Consider the following 16103-nt stretch of genomic DNA (forward strand, 5'->3'; position numbering starts at 1 on the left):
CAGAAAGAGGATATATGGAAATCATGAAACAAGAATTTTCATTTGCTTAAAACTTTATTTGATCCAATATTTATAATTTATATTTTTTTTTATTATTTACTAATTTTAAGAATGACTAGTTGCATTTTGATAGTTTGTAGATACTACCTTTGTGAATTTTAAGAATGACTAGTCGCATTTTGATAGTTTGTAGATACTACTTTTGCGAATTTTAAGAATGACTAGTAGCATTTTGATATTTTGTAGATACTACCTTTGCAAATTTTCAGAATGACTAGTCGCATTTTGATAGTTTGTAGATACTACCTTTGCGAAATTTAAGAATGACTAGTCGCATTTTGATGTTTTGTAGATACTACCTTTGCAAAGATTAAGAATAACTAGTCGCAATTTGATATTTTGTACACAGATACCACCTTTGCGAATTTTAAGAATGACTAGTCACATTTTGATATTTTGTAGATACCACCTTTGCTAATTTTAAGAATGACTAGTCACATTTTGATATTTTGTAGATACTACCTTTGCTAATTTTAAGAGTACATGTGGACAGGATACAGCTGTAGCTTCTAACCCTATGATGGAGGATGCTATTCTGCCAATGCTTATGTCTAGATCTCATATGTACAATGTTGACAATAAACTCTACTTGATCAGACCAAATGTTCAGTAAGTGATAGACTCTTTTTAATGTTATTTAAGAAATAATTCATGGCAGCTGTAGATTTGTTTTCATTTCACCATAGGTTTGGTATTTGTATTGGATTATTTTACTTTATGTACTTGGAACTTTAAAATAAAAATGAACCAAATTGACTGCTTATTGCAATTTATTATTCATTATTGTTTATTTGTTTAAGGAATTTTTAAAATAAAAATTAAAACACTTTGCAACTTATTCTTAAAGTAAGGACCTATCAAGTTGTAATATTTATGTTATTCCATTTAGTGTTACATATGAATTATTGGAATAATTGTTTGTTTCTAGCAAAGCTAACCCTGCTGATTGTGTAGACATGAGTTGTGATGGACATAGGAAAGCCCTGATTAAAGATTCTGATGGTTCATTCCTTGGTGCTGCAGGAGATGCTCTTTCACAGGCAGAGTACCAGTGGGATGGTGATGCACGATATGGACTCGGAGACTATCGTATTCCTAAGCCTATGCTCACTTATCCCGATGGGACTAAAGCAGATGTAGATGTTCTTGCCAAATATAAGGGTATGATTTTGTTCATTCTCTTTGTTGAATATTTTCTCAAGTTGCTTATTTCAATATTTAACAATCAGACAACTAAGAAATTAAATAAACATGTAGATGCAAAAATTCTTCTGTGTATGGCTTTGAGTTTTTGTCTAATATTAGCTTATTGGGGAGAGTTTAAAAATTTAAGGTATAGTATTCAGTCTTTATTTTTTTATTTTTCTATTATTCTTGTTATAATTAATGATGATACATGTACATTTATGTTGTTTATTGTTGTTCTAGGTATAATTCGTGATGATACATGTACATTTATGTTGTTTATTGTTGTTCTAGGTATAATTCGTGATGATACATGTACATTTATGTTGTTAATTGTTGTTCTAGGTATAATTCGTGACGATACATGTACATTTATGTTGTTTATTGTTGTTCTAGGTATAATTCGTGATGATACATGTACATTTATGTTGTTTATTGTTGTTCTAGGTATAATTCGTGATGATACATGTACATTTATGTTGTTTATTGTTGTTCTAGGTATAATTCGTGACGATACATGTACATTTATGTTGTTTATTGTTGTTCTAGGTATAATTCGTGACGATACATGTACATTAATGTTGTTTATTGTTGTTCTAGGTATAATTCGTGATGATACATGTACATTTATGTTGTTTATTGTTGTTCTAGGTATAATTCGTGATGATACATGTACATTTATGTTGTTTATTGTTGTTCTAGGTATAATTCGTGATGATACATGTACATTTATGTTGTTTATTGTTGTTCTAGGTATAATTCGTGACGATACATGTACATTTATGTTGTTTATTGTTGTTCTAGGTATAATTCGTGACGATACATGTACATTTATGTTGTTTATTGTTGTTCTAGGTATAATTCGTGATGATACATGTACATTTATGTTGTTTATTGTTGTTCTAGGTATAATTCGTGATGATACATGTACATTTATGTTGTTTATTGTTGTTCTAGGTATAATTCGTGATGATACATGTACATTTATGTTGTTTATTGTTGTTCTAGGTATAATTCGTGACGATACATGTCAATATAAATCAGAATCACAGGCATACTTTTGCACTGGATACAACTATGAACAAATCGTAATAGAAAATATGGATGCAGACACAGAGAGCAGACGATTGTCACCTGTAGGAGTCCTTGGCTGGAATGATAATGGGGATGGCTTTATGGATCTGATTAATGGACCTCAGGATCACGGATGGTGTTCAGGTTATACCTGTCAGAAACGTCTGTCTACCTTTACTTCTGTCATGGCAACAGGTATTATTTTATACATTGACTTTTGTTGATTGTATACTTAAATGAAGTGACAAGTAGAGAAATACTACTGTGGATTCATTGTTATTAGTTGGTTATCAATTTTTCATGGATTTTGTGGGTACAAGAAAAACCACAAATTTAAATGTTCAAGGAATTGCAAATTTGCTGTATGATTGAATGCAGACTTTTGGAATAACTACAGTGTATAGTTTACAAGTACTTATTAATGCCTTTATTTCACAGGTCGTAACTACAGTGTATAGTTTACAAGTACTTATTAATGCCTTTATTTCACAGGTCGTAACTACACTGTATAGTTTACAAGTACTTATTAATGCCTTTATTTCACAGGTCGTAACTACAGTGTATATTTTACCAGTACATCACCACAACATCTGAGATACAGAATGTTAAACTCAGACAATACAAAGGCTGTAGGCATAGCAACATATTACAATGTTCCAAATCGTTTGGATATTTATTGTGATGGTGCATATGTCTTACCATCCAATGGATACAAAGATAGTGAAGACAGAGTGTTACTCAATGCTCCAACAACTTGGGATCAGTTTATTCCCAACCCAGCATCAGATGCCTGTGGAACAAACTATCTAGACTATGATTGGAAACACCAACACATTATCTTGAGGGGAGCTGGTGTAGTAGATATAAAGATTAATCCCGTCATTGTTCTAGGATTCAACGTGCCATCTATGACTGTTGATCAATTTTTCGGAGATGATCTTGTAAACAATTTGGCTCTATTTTTGAAGGTTCCAGCAAGTAAAATCCGTGTAATGAATGTACAGACAGGGGCAGATAAGCGACGTCGTAGGAGGAGATCAACAGGACCAAATACAGTGTATACTGTAGAAATCGGCAATCAGCCATGCTCCGATATAAACTGTACTACATCTACAACTGTTAGTACACTGACATTCAGTGACTTACAACAGTTGGCTGTCACAATTATCAATAGCTATCAGGTATATATACATAGATGTATGTGTGAGGCTAGATATTATAGTATTGTCCTTTGCTTAGGATACACAATGTGTATATAAACAGAAGATGTGGTATGATTACCAGTTAAACAACTCTCCACAAGAGACCAAATGACACAGAAATTAACAATTATGTCAATTAACATTAAATGTTTTAATAGTCTTAGACCTAACAAAATGCCAGTTAATGATCTTATAAAGAACTGAATACATTTTCTGGTTAATTAAATTATCAATTAAAGTGGGAAAAATAAAATATAGAAAATACCAAAGAGAAAATAGTTTGAAACAATTGAAAAAGTTCTTTTTATTGCATAAACTTTTTCTCATGCCAGCAGCTTTTGATATTGTTATAACACATTATTGCCTTCTGTTTTAGTCTGGTAACTTGTCTGACATTCTTAACATAACAATAAATGGAGTATCAGTGGCAGAGGCCATGCCACCCGTAACAGATCCTACATGGGCCGATGTTGTCACCGCCGGAGATGATTATGTGTCTGTCCTCAAAATACCACACACTTTACATATGAAGGAGCATGCCCAACCTGCATCGGAAGGAAATCCATTCAGTGTACAACCTAAACTTCATATGTTGGATATTATTGTAAGTCTATTTTAATGTGATAGATATACTGTTAAAACTTGTCTAGGAAATGTGCAGAAGGTACTATCATGGACACATTCCAATGTTCAAACTTATAAAAAAAAAGTGCCCCAAAAAATGTTATAGAAAAGGAAAAGTATTGATAATAGACATAGTAAAAAGTGCCTTTTATTATGTTGATTTAATAAAACATCTATGGCATATTTTTCACAATCATTACAACATAAAATGCAAGGTCATATTAACTCTATGTGGTCATATTAACTGTATGTGGTCATATTACGCTACTTTCTGACTGTAAAAAGACCATAGACTATCAGATTAGGCCATACACTCACAACATCTTACTATTGATGTAATGCCTTGAATACTCTACTGAAAGACATTATACATAATTTATATATATACTATAGACTAGTCTTTCAATTATTCAAACATCTTTAACAGTGATTAAATTATTTTCTTATACTTTAAAGACATTTTCTAATTGGTCAATGAAATCTTTGGTAAATTTACTTGTCAATGGTGTACATTATTGTAACAAATCATATAATTCATGTTTACAGGGAGATCAGATTACCCTTTTGGGAGCCTCAATAGCCCCATGGCAAGTGAGTGTATCATTGAAAGCAGGAAGTGGCAGCAACCCAAGTGCAGTACTGTCGGGAACGACAAATATTTCATTCGTCAGTGGCTGGGCTAATTTCACTGATTTGATGCTATCCCATGAGGGAAGTGGCTACGTTTTGGAATTTACTCTCTCTTACCCAACCGAGGTTATATTCTCTGTAGAATCTTCTCCATTGACTGTAACACAGAGAGGACTAAAGGCTGGAGTAGTTTTCAAGTCGGGAAATATCTTTGCCAATGATCTGACCACTGTCACCCTGGACATTAAAGATAGCACAACTAATATTGTTGTATCAGATATTGATTGGAAGGTAAATATTTCTCTTCTTTTATATGTTGTTCTTGTGTCTTCTTATGGTAAATCTTTTTTAATCTTTCTATTCTTGTATATAAAGGGTTAATTTTAATTGATAATTATTTAATCTTTCTATACTTATGTATTAAATAAAGAATTGTCAATATATACATGAAAATCATGAAAAATGAATTATAAAAAAGTTTGCTTTACTTATAAGGAAGTATACATAGATGTGTTGCTAGGTCACTCCTAAATTGTGTCAACTATATGAATGGGGTGGAATTTCAAGAAGGGAATACAGTGTAACCTGATTAATCGACCACCTGAGTATTCCAACATCTTGCTTTAACCAACACATTTTCATGGTCCCAAAATTTGCCTATCCTTGTAGAAAAAACCTGAGTATTCGGACACCCTGCTTGATTCAAAATTTTTTCTTGTCCCCCAGTGTGTTGGTTTACACAGTTTGCACTGTACATTTAAAATGAGTCATAAGTTTTCATCTTCTGATATAATTTTCTAAATGCTATATTTGCCTAATTCATATGAATTTTCACAGATGTCACAGATTGTATGTTTGATAACCGAGTAATGTGTGGATGGGTAAGATTTTGCTATGAAAAATGTATGGTCACAACTTGATCAAATCTTTGATACATCCCACCCCCTTGTGAATACCACAGGAAACTATACATCTATTTGTATTGTAGGGTCATTTGTGGCAGGTAACAGCTTCAATGTCTGCACCAACATCTTTTGGATATGGAGGTGCTCTGGCAGGAACAACCGTTGGATCATTTGACCCTGCTACTGGCCAAGTATCACTCAATGATCTCCGATTTGATCAACCTGGAATGGCCGTCATCAAATTTACCGTAGAATCTAACCCAGCAGGATATTCATTTGAAGTGGAAGAGTTTGTAGAAGTTATACCGTCAGAGTATAATGATGTTGTGGAAGATACCAGTAAAGAAATGAAAATAAAAGTCAATGAGGACTTCTCAACATATGGAACTCAATCTTTTGGAGCATCTGTCGTAAACGAATTCTTGACATCAAAGAGTTCCTACATTAGGGCTAAAGATATGGTTCTGTCAGAAGGTTAGTAGTCAATTTAAATCTAAGACACTTGGACAATTAACAATTGGAATTTGACAACATCAGAGTATCCCCCGGACAATGCAAAGAACCTATTGAGTATTATAAAATATCTTTATACTATTAGTACTTAATGCAAGCAGTTTTCAGTGACACATTGGAGTTGACTTTTGATTGGAGAATGAGGTACCAGATTTTATAATGTTCTTCATTTTGAAATATTTCATTCTGCTAATATCAAAAGTTAGTTTGACTACTTAAACCAAGACAATCAGAAACTTATTGAACATCAATTTGTTTAAACAAGCATTATATTACAAGAATTCATTTTTAGCTCACCTGGCCCAAAGGGCCAAGTGAGCTTTTCTCATCACTTGGCGTCCGTCGTCCGTCCGCGTTGTCCATTGGCGTCGTCCGTCCGCGTCGTCCGTCCGCGTCGTCCTTTGGCGTCGTCCGTTGTCGTCGTCTTGGTTAACTTTTACAAAAATCTTCTCCTCTGAAACTACTCGGCCAAATTTAACCAAACTTGGCCACAATCATCATTGGAGTATCTAGTTTAAAAATGTGTCCAGTGACCCGACAAACGAACCAAGATGGCCGCAATGGCTAAAAATAGAACATAGGGGTAAAATGTAGATTTTGGCTTATAACTCTGAAACCAAAGCATTTAGAGCAAATCTGACAATGGGGAAAAATTATTTATCAAGTGAAGATTAATAAAATAACCCCTGCACTATAATTTCCATGTTTACGGTAAGCCACCTAGGGTAACTGTTGTTGATATATATGATATAGTTATATGAAAGTTTGATGATGAACACTGCACATTAATTTCCCTGTTTACAGTTTGTAATTTGAGGGGACTGTTATTACAGTTTGATATGATGTATTTTTTTTTCATAATTAAATACATAGATATACAAGTGTAACACTTTGTTTTTAGGTAGTGTTGTTATTACTGTTACTGTGACTGGAAATACTACAACCGTACAGTCTATTATTGATGATGCTTGCACTGCAATCTCCTCTGGAAATACCTTCACCTACAATGGTCAGACATTCACCCTGTCTACATACTTGACCATTGATAATGTACAATACTATGGAGTCAACTGTGGAGAAACCGTAAGTCTTAAGTAGAAGATAAAAGTTTTTGCTACTGGCCCAATGACCTATAATTCAATCAAGATCTACTTAGCAATGTTAGATGTTGTTATGAAAATTACATGTTAAATCAGCTTCATCTGAATGGCTTTTGTTATATTATAAACAGATGATTCACCTGATTTATTCAAATTCAATTTTTTTAAATGCTCTTGATGTAATAAAATAGAAATAACTACTTGCAGAAAATTTGGTTGCGGTTTAGCAAGATTTAAAGCTGATACATTTTCAAAGTAGCAGTGCACAGTTCAATATGAATAGAAATGTTTCATGTGTGGGTAAACCACAGTTCTCAATAAAGAGATAACGTTTAATCCCGCTGCAAATGTTTGCACCTGTCCTAAGTCAGGAATCTGATGTACAGTAGTTGTCGTTTGTTTATGTAATATATACGTGTTTCTCGTTTTTCGTTTTGTTTATATAGATTAGACCGTTGGTTTTCCCGTTTGAATGGTTTTACACTAGTAATTTTGGGGCCCTTTATAGCTTGTTGTTCGGTGTGAGCTAAGGCTCCGTGTTGAAGGCCGTACTTTAACCTATAATGGTTTACTTTTTAAATTGTTATTTGTATGGAGAGTTGTCTCATTGGCACTCACACCACATCTTCCTATATCTATATACAGCAAATGAAGTTTTACTTTTCAAGTGTTTCAGGTTCTTGCATTCAGCATGAATGGCTTGAAATTAGATTTAATTTAAACCAACCATAAATTGACAGTATTTTGTGTTTGGAATAAACAACATAAATTAAAATTTTGTAATATTTTTGTTTTGTTTTATAGGATGACGATAGTGATGCCAAACTTGGACTTATCATTGGAATTGTAGTGTGTGTTGTTATCATTATGGGACTCGTAGCAGGATTTATATACTGGAGATTAGTGGTCTATCCAAAGACCAAAACACACAGTAAGTTTCAAAACAAAGGAAACCAAACACCATTTTCAGGGGGAAAAAATAGTTTTCCCCTTTTTTCCATAAATTTTTCTCAAAATTTATATGCCAAAAGAGATTTGAAAAAAAACCCTGATATTATAAGAATGAATATGATAAAATGGCGTTGACATATTGTTGATTTGTTTAGAATATTACATTTACTCCTTTATTAGAAACAATTCATTATGTTTTGAAGTGGTGTCAAGAAGGTAATAATCAATTAGTCAATAAAGCACTCTGACCTTGACATTATGTTATGTTACAGAACACCACCACTCCAACATTGTGTACATAACTAAAGGAGGCATGAGACAATACCATGTTAAACCCTATTGTCGAGGTATTAACCATTGTTTTGTGGTCGTTTATATACCATGGTGGTTCAGAACACAGACCTTTGGGTCACATGACAATTATTTTTTTGTTTTTAGCTTTGTTTATTCTTGTACAACACCGGTCAATGGTATGCACATGTTATGTTTGAGTTGTTTATGGCATATGCGGTATATTTGCACATGGTTGTTACATTTGATATCGAAAGTGTGCAATTCCAGCATTTGTAGCATCTGGTGGTATTCTTGATTACACAGTATTCTATACACTTTGCTGCTATGAGAGAGAGCTCTGTTTAAGAATAATATGTATTGGTAAATTAATCCTGGTTAATTTTTAATATTACCATATTTTCATAAGAAATATATTCCTATACTTATGATTGACGTCCTTCCTACGTCCATATCACCCTGCTCAGTTGCTTAGTTATTCTCATATCATGGCTTTGAGACAGACATTATCAGCGACGTCAGAATGTGAGAGGAAATTATCAAGCTTGCTTTCTTCAAGCTGAAACTGTCTTCGGGAGGGGAAAAAGACCAGTCATAGAACAATAAACAGAAAATTGGATTTTCTACGTAAAGATATAGTAAAATATCAGCCACTCTACACAGTGTTCAGCTTTGTGGCTCTTGGCTGATATTTTACGATATCAATGTGTAGAAATCCCGATAATTTATAAGTATATAAAAACCTGAGATATGTATTCTCTGATCAAAGAGGTATAAATAACATATGATTTGATTTCCGTATTGATTTTAATGTTTGTCATTAAATCATTCGTTTTCATAGGACGACAGTCTTTTGCTTTAGGAGGTTTGTTATTTTGTGAATTCCTATTTATTAACAATCCTTGCAGTTGTGGTTTGGTTTTTATTAATGATATGTTTTTCATATTATTCTCATCAAACAGAAACTGACTTTATTCACTGAATTCTACATAGAATAAACTTAACCTCTACATCATTTGGTCTATGGTTGTGTGTATTATCATTGGCAATCATACCACATCTTCTTATTTTTATATTTATAACTGTCTAAAAACTACACTTTGGGAACTAAAATTTTCTCATTTTGAAAATGTAAAGTTAATAATAATCCAGTGTTTTTTTTGTAAATTATCTAAACCTATCAAGATGCCCAACAATTAGTTTCACAATAATTTATTTAGAAATTCCTATAAATTTTAATGGACCTTTTCCAAAAAGAGATATATTAAGGACTTTTTTTTTAAACTTTAAAAAAAGATGATAAAAAAATAGTCAGCTTCCACAAAATGTAACCTTTGTAACAAAAAACAATTAAATAGAATAGTTTACAACTACAGTTTTTGCATGGTTGAAACAGTAAAAAGTTTTAATACAAAATAAAAATTATCCCACAATTTTCTACAATGGTAGTTGTCTCCCTTGAACATTGAATATCATGTAGACAAAATGTTTTTGGGTTGAGATTCCAGAAAGACCAATTTAAGTCAGTTCACTAATTGACGGACTTGATGAAATGATCATTTGCTTCAAAGAATTTAAATGTGGCAAGAGAAAAAAGTGATAATTAACAGAAATTTGTGCTTTTTAAAACAGCTTTTTAAAATAAATCTATCATTTCTTCTGAAAACATATTTACTACATATGATAGATCAACTTTTCCGAAGAGTAGGAACTATTAAATGGATATTGTTTCCTGAACCACATATGTTTTATGATTTAATCTGTATCTGAGTAAAATGGTAACCTTTTAGATAATATGGCACTGATATAAGAACAAAAAAGGTTTCACTTATATGTTTTATGATAATGAGTTGCTGCTTGAAAATAATTTTGTTATAATAAATTAACCTATATTTTTATCTCTGACAGACGGTCAGGTTTTAGAGCTGAAGACCTGAGACATCCCAAACGAGAAATTTGTAATTAGATTTTGAATTCATTTTCAAATACAAGCTAGTCTATGTCAGTCATTTGGACTGCATTTGACTTTTTTTTGGTAAAAAAAGCTATCAGTGAAAACCTTTTTGGATTTGACCAAATATTTAGGATAATGAATAAAGTCTATCAATAAAAGACTAATGGAAACAATTTTTGTTCCCAGACACTTATTTTTTATTACAAAAATACCTGCATGACCACAATTATACCCATGCCATAATGGTTCACTGTATTCAAATCACTGTCTGCTTGTCCATCAATCTATCCTATACAATGTACATCACACTATTAAAACTCAACTTTCTGGAAAATGGTATCAAATTTTATGTGAATGACTCATTTTGAGATTCATCACTCATCAATTTTCTGTTACCTTGTTTTTATATCTATTGATCCTAAATATATCAGAGTATCCTGAAATTTCAAATTGTTTCATGCAGCAATCATGCTTCATGTAAGCATGTAATATTGTGTGGTGCTTTTTCACAACTATTGTTCATCAAATTCGTGTTAACCAAATACTTAAAGCATTGGTATCATTTGTAAACAAGAGCTCACAATTCATCATGTGTGATTAATATATCTGCGGTTATTTACCTTGGATCATGGCTTACTTACTAACACTTGTTAAACAAAAACAAAGTTGAAAGTTGACTAAATAGACACCTATAGGAAAGTAAAGTTTTATACATTTTATTCAGAAAAAGGTTGTTTTATTTGTTAAATGGAAAATTAAAACACATGCTTGTTTTTTTGCAAAAGTATTTGAATATTTATAATTCATTTTGACAGGGTATAAAAATGATTTTGATGTGAATTTATAGAGCAACATTTTTTAGAAATATTTAGTGCTATTGCCCAACTTATTGTTTATTGATTGTGGGAATTTTATTTTGCTTTAGAGCTTAATTTTTGTAATGTTTTATAAACCCAAATGAAAATAAATTTTCAATGGTTTGTTCAAATGCAATGTGAAGCGAAATGTAGCAATATCTTGTTTCAGATCCTAATTGAGTTTTTTGTTTTTGATAAATAGATGGTCTACATCCAAAAGTACATGTACTTTATTGATCAATGTAATAGCTAATCTATGTTTAATTAATCAATTAAGTTTCTAGTTTTAGTAATACTGTACTTATCAATTTGTTTTTATAGGACTGAAGGATCCCCAATATCTAGGACAAGGAGGAAACCCTGAAGACATTTTGTGGCGTGAAAACACATTCACCAGCCTAAGAGAGAAGTCATGGCTGCCACCAGAGTTCCAACCACCAAAATCTACCGTATTTAATGAATATCCAACCAAAACAACCTTCTTTGATGAGAAGAAGAAGACTGAAGCTTTTACAGGACATGCATAAAACAATCACTCAAGACTTGGACAAAGAAGTTTTTATTTTTTATATTGTTTTTGTTTCTTATCATTGTTTTCTTGTTGTTTAGAAATACATTTACATATATATCAACCTAAATAATAAAATAGCACTTATTTTTTTTATCATTAACACAAGTGTGAAAGAAAATAAATGAATGAAAAGTATTTAAAAAAAGTATTTCTTTATTTCTATCAGATTAAATAAGAGAAAACAATAAAAAAAAAATATATAAAGAATTAATTGAGTGAATCATATGTTTTCCACATAATTTAAAATCCAAATCTCTAAACTTTACAAATCATGAGATTGAAGCAGATTTTATTAAATGGATTATATATTTCCCAGTTAAATGAGTATAATTTAAAGAAAATGCCCGTCCGATGTATTTTACTTAAGTATTATTTATGAATAATAAATTTTGTGAAGAAATAATATATGTAGATGATATATATAGTTACTGGGTAGATAAAAATGCAAATATCTTGATTAGTACAGATATTTGTATTATTGTTTTTTTTTTTAAGCCAATACCATTCCATTAAATATTTTTCCATGCTTAGTTATCTTACAAGTATCTTGATAAGACCCCTGTATATTTGTTTTGTTTTGTTTTGTTAAATAATGGGACACATGATGACAGAATTTGTAAGATTACTTGGTCAGTTTACCTTTTTGAAGATTCAATAAATTTGTTATATATTAATGCATTACATTTTAGAATTAGAAGAAATAAATTAGGTTCGTAAATCTCTAAATGTAGAACATTTTTTTTTAATTTCATTTCAATCTATGATAAGACAGATAAGAATTTTGCTTTTATATTAATGCATTACATCTTATATTTTGAAGAAATAAATTAGGTTCGTAAATTTCTAAACGTAGAACATTTTTTTATTTCGTTTCTATGATAAGACAGATAAAATAAGAATTTTAGTCTTCATTCTTAAAGTTGAATTTTAAAATTTTTAATGGAATGGTACCAAACTGTAGTTTAGAAGTTCTTTATATGATGATCTGTGATAATAGACCAGGAAGATTTATACCAGAATAGGGCATTGTTATGATAGAGGTATTGGTCCATTCAATGGTCTTATTTTAAATCTGTGATTTTGCACTTTTCTGTTATCTTTATACATTTTTACTGAAATTTGAATAAAAAATCTTGCTGAATTTTTATTTATTGTATCAATTGATATAAGAAGATATAGTATGAGTGCCAATGAGACAACTCTCCATCCAAGTCACAATTTGTAATAGTAAACAATTATAGGTCAAAGTATGGCCTTCAACATGAAGCCTTGGCTCACACCAAGCAGCAAGCTATAAAGATCCCCAAAATGACCAGTATAAAACCATTCAAACAGGAAAAAACGAGAAACTAGAAACACTTATGAACCACATCGACAAACAACAACTACTGAACATCAGGATCCTGAAACAATTCTGTAAAATCACAACATAGAAAGACACAGTATAAATATCAATTAAAATGGCTCAACTCAATCAAAAAACATATTAAAAAAAGCAAGTTGACATACAATGAAAGAATAAATTTGATCTATGACACAAATTACAAATTAAATACAAAATTAATAAAACAAGGGGGTTAGATGTAAAACGATATAAGAAAGAACTACAACATGCACAAAATGCCACCAAATAAAATAATGTACACAGGTAAATAAAAATTATTTTCTTGTACAGTGTACATGGAGTACTGTCATATTTTCAAGTTCGTATGTGATATCATGATAACATATCAATGGATTCTAATGAGAACAAGTTGTTCACCAGTCCTATCCAATATGCTATTATACACCTGTTCTTTTAGATGGTGATACATATAGTAACAGTGGGGTCCATTTACTTATTAGTCTGTTGTTTAGTCCATCTGTCTGTGTGTTCATCTGTCAGCTCTCTTTTTTCCCTCCTTTTGTGATTCTTACTACAATGAGGTAGTTTTGCACCTATTTCATTCTTTGGCATAAAACTAATATCACTTCTAAACACTACAGAACACAGTATTAGATTCTCCTACACTCAAATACGAAGTTAATTAAACTTTTTCAGAATGTCCACCATATAATTCCATTATGCATCTCTTATTTTGTTTTTGATACAAATTATTTTTTGATGATTTATCATACCAAATCATGAACTTCACAAGAGAGAAGTTTTTTTTTTTGGGGGGGGGGGGGGGGGGGGTAATTATGAGCTTTGCTCGTAGTACCTCTAATTAATATGATTCAAAGTTCTAACAGAAGCTGGTGATAAATCCGAAAATCTTTCTATAAATGATAAAATGCTGAAAAAAAAAATCTCAGCTTTCTTATTTGTGTTCGGTATAAATATACGAAGCCAGGGGTATGATTGCCAATGAGACAATAATCTACAAAAGGACATAGATGTAAGCAACTGGTCATCGTATGACCTTCAACAATTCACAAATCCCTAACTTTATAGCCCGCATTTGTAGACTAAATTTTTAATATGAATAGGGATGTTAATGTGTATTAGTTTGGAATTAGATATGTCAAACTTGCCATGATCCCCGAAACTTTACAGAAAGATCATACACATGACTGAGTCCTGCACCTTGACTTTTGGATCAATTTTCCCTATTTTTGAGAACTTTGGAACGTGGTTATTTTGTAGTTCTATGAAGATACTTCATGGTGTTAACAGGGCTAAAAGGGGACAGGTTTAAAGTAAGATTGTACGTTATGCCCCATTTATGGGCATTATGTTTTCTGGTATGTGCGTCCATTCGTTCGTCAGTCTGTCCCGCTTTAGGTTAAAGTTTTTGGTCGAGGTAGTTTTTTATGCCCCACCTACGATAGTAGAGGGGCATTATGTTTTCTGGTCTGTGCGTCCGTTCGTCCGTTCGTTCGTCCGTCCGTCCGTCCGTCCGTCCGTTCGTCCGTCCGTCTGTCCCGCTTCAGGTTAAAGTTTTTGGTCGAGGTAGTTTTTGATGAAGTTGAAGTCCAATCGACTTCAAACTTGGTACACATGTTCCCTATGATATGATCTTTCTAATTTTAATGCCAAATTAGAGATTTTACCCCAATTTCACGGTCCACTGAACAAAGAAAATGATAGTGCGAGTGGGGCATTCGTGTACTGAGGACACATTCTTGTTTTTATGAAGTTGAAGTCCAATCAACTTGAAACTTAGTACACAAGTTCTCTATGATATGATCCTTCTCATTTTAATGCCAAATTAGAGTTTTTACCCCATTTTCACGGTCCACTGAACATAGAAAATGATAGTGCGGATGGGACGTCAGTGTACTATGGACACATTCCTGTTTAGATATACATCAACTCTTTTATATCACATGTATATGGCATATATGTATATGTGTAGTCTGCAAGTGTAACTGACATCATTATAACTATTCTTCTACAGATACTACGAAATGTGCTCACTACGATTTAATTCCAGAAAACAGTTGTCTTCATATGAGCATAGCTCATGTTTTGAAATAGAAGCGCAGTCTAAAACGTCAACAGAAAGCTCATTCATAATTTTCAACCAACTGTAGAAGATTTTTTTCTATGATTATTATGCTGACTCGTCCCTTTTGGCATTCTGATTAAAAAAAAGGACATCCGATAAGACAAAATATAATTTGAATTAGACTATATAACAAAACTTAGATATCGATTAAATGATTAAAAATTGTTTGCGTTCCACCATCTTGTTGTCACAATATTTTTTTAAAACAATGAAAAGCTGCAGAAGCTTCTAGACGAAATGATATTTACAGAATATTTGAAGATTAGAACTTTCTCTTTGATTAGTAGATTATCAGAGAAATGAACCCATTCCAGTTTTGTGTATTATTTTGTGCATATTACTTTTTGGATTGAATATATAAATATAAAAGAGAAAATACAACATTAGTATACCGGTGTTCAAAAGTCATAAATCGATAGAGAAAAAACAAATCCGGGTTACAAACCAAAACCAAGGGGAAAAAATCAAATATAAGGAGGAGAGGAACACAAAGAAACATCAGAACACAACAGTGCAACAAAAAGAAACGCCAACACACATAGAAACGAAGTGTTTGACAACAACTGTCATATTCTTGACTTGGTACAGGACATTTTAAAAAGAATGGTTGGTTGAACCTGGTGTAATGGCATGCCAAACCTCCCATATGCATCCGTTTAATCTGTTAATGGTTTATTTTTCAATCCGACTATCAT

General features: G+C 31.9%; 1 protein-coding gene across 4 annotated transcripts in view; it reads left to right on the forward strand.

Moving 5' to 3' along the window:
• The window catches only part of LOC139524597 (fibrocystin-L-like), a 68999-nt gene extending 55941 nt beyond the window's left edge, over positions 1-13058 (forward strand). Inside the window, exons 52-62 of one of the 4 annotated variants that reach the window (XM_071319516.1) lie at positions 516-669; positions 989-1221; positions 2254-2514; positions 2866-3500; positions 3898-4125; positions 4692-5066; positions 5764-6154; positions 7095-7276; positions 8098-8224; positions 8517-8591; positions 11668-13058. In XM_071319516.1, the coding sequence (XP_071175617.1) occupies positions 516-669; positions 989-1221; positions 2254-2514; positions 2866-3500; positions 3898-4125; positions 4692-5066; positions 5764-6154; positions 7095-7276; positions 8098-8224; positions 8517-8591; positions 11668-11873 (2867 nt within the window). In that variant the 3' untranslated portion in view covers positions 11874-13058. Of the gene's footprint in view, positions 1-515; positions 670-988; positions 1222-2253; positions 2515-2757; positions 2789-2865; positions 3501-3897; positions 4126-4691; positions 5067-5763; positions 6155-7094; positions 7277-8097; positions 8225-8516; positions 8592-9376; positions 9401-11667 lie in introns of those variants that run through there. The other 3 variants (XM_071319517.1, XM_071319518.1, XM_071319519.1) reach the window with 3 other exon arrangements.
• Positions 13059-16103: the final 3045 nt, after the last annotated feature.

Source organism: Mytilus edulis, chromosome 5 (genome assembly GCF_963676685.1).
Source record: "Mytilus edulis chromosome 5, xbMytEdul2.2, whole genome shotgun sequence".
NCBI classification, from domain to species: domain Eukaryota; kingdom Metazoa; phylum Mollusca; class Bivalvia; order Mytilida; family Mytilidae; genus Mytilus; species Mytilus edulis.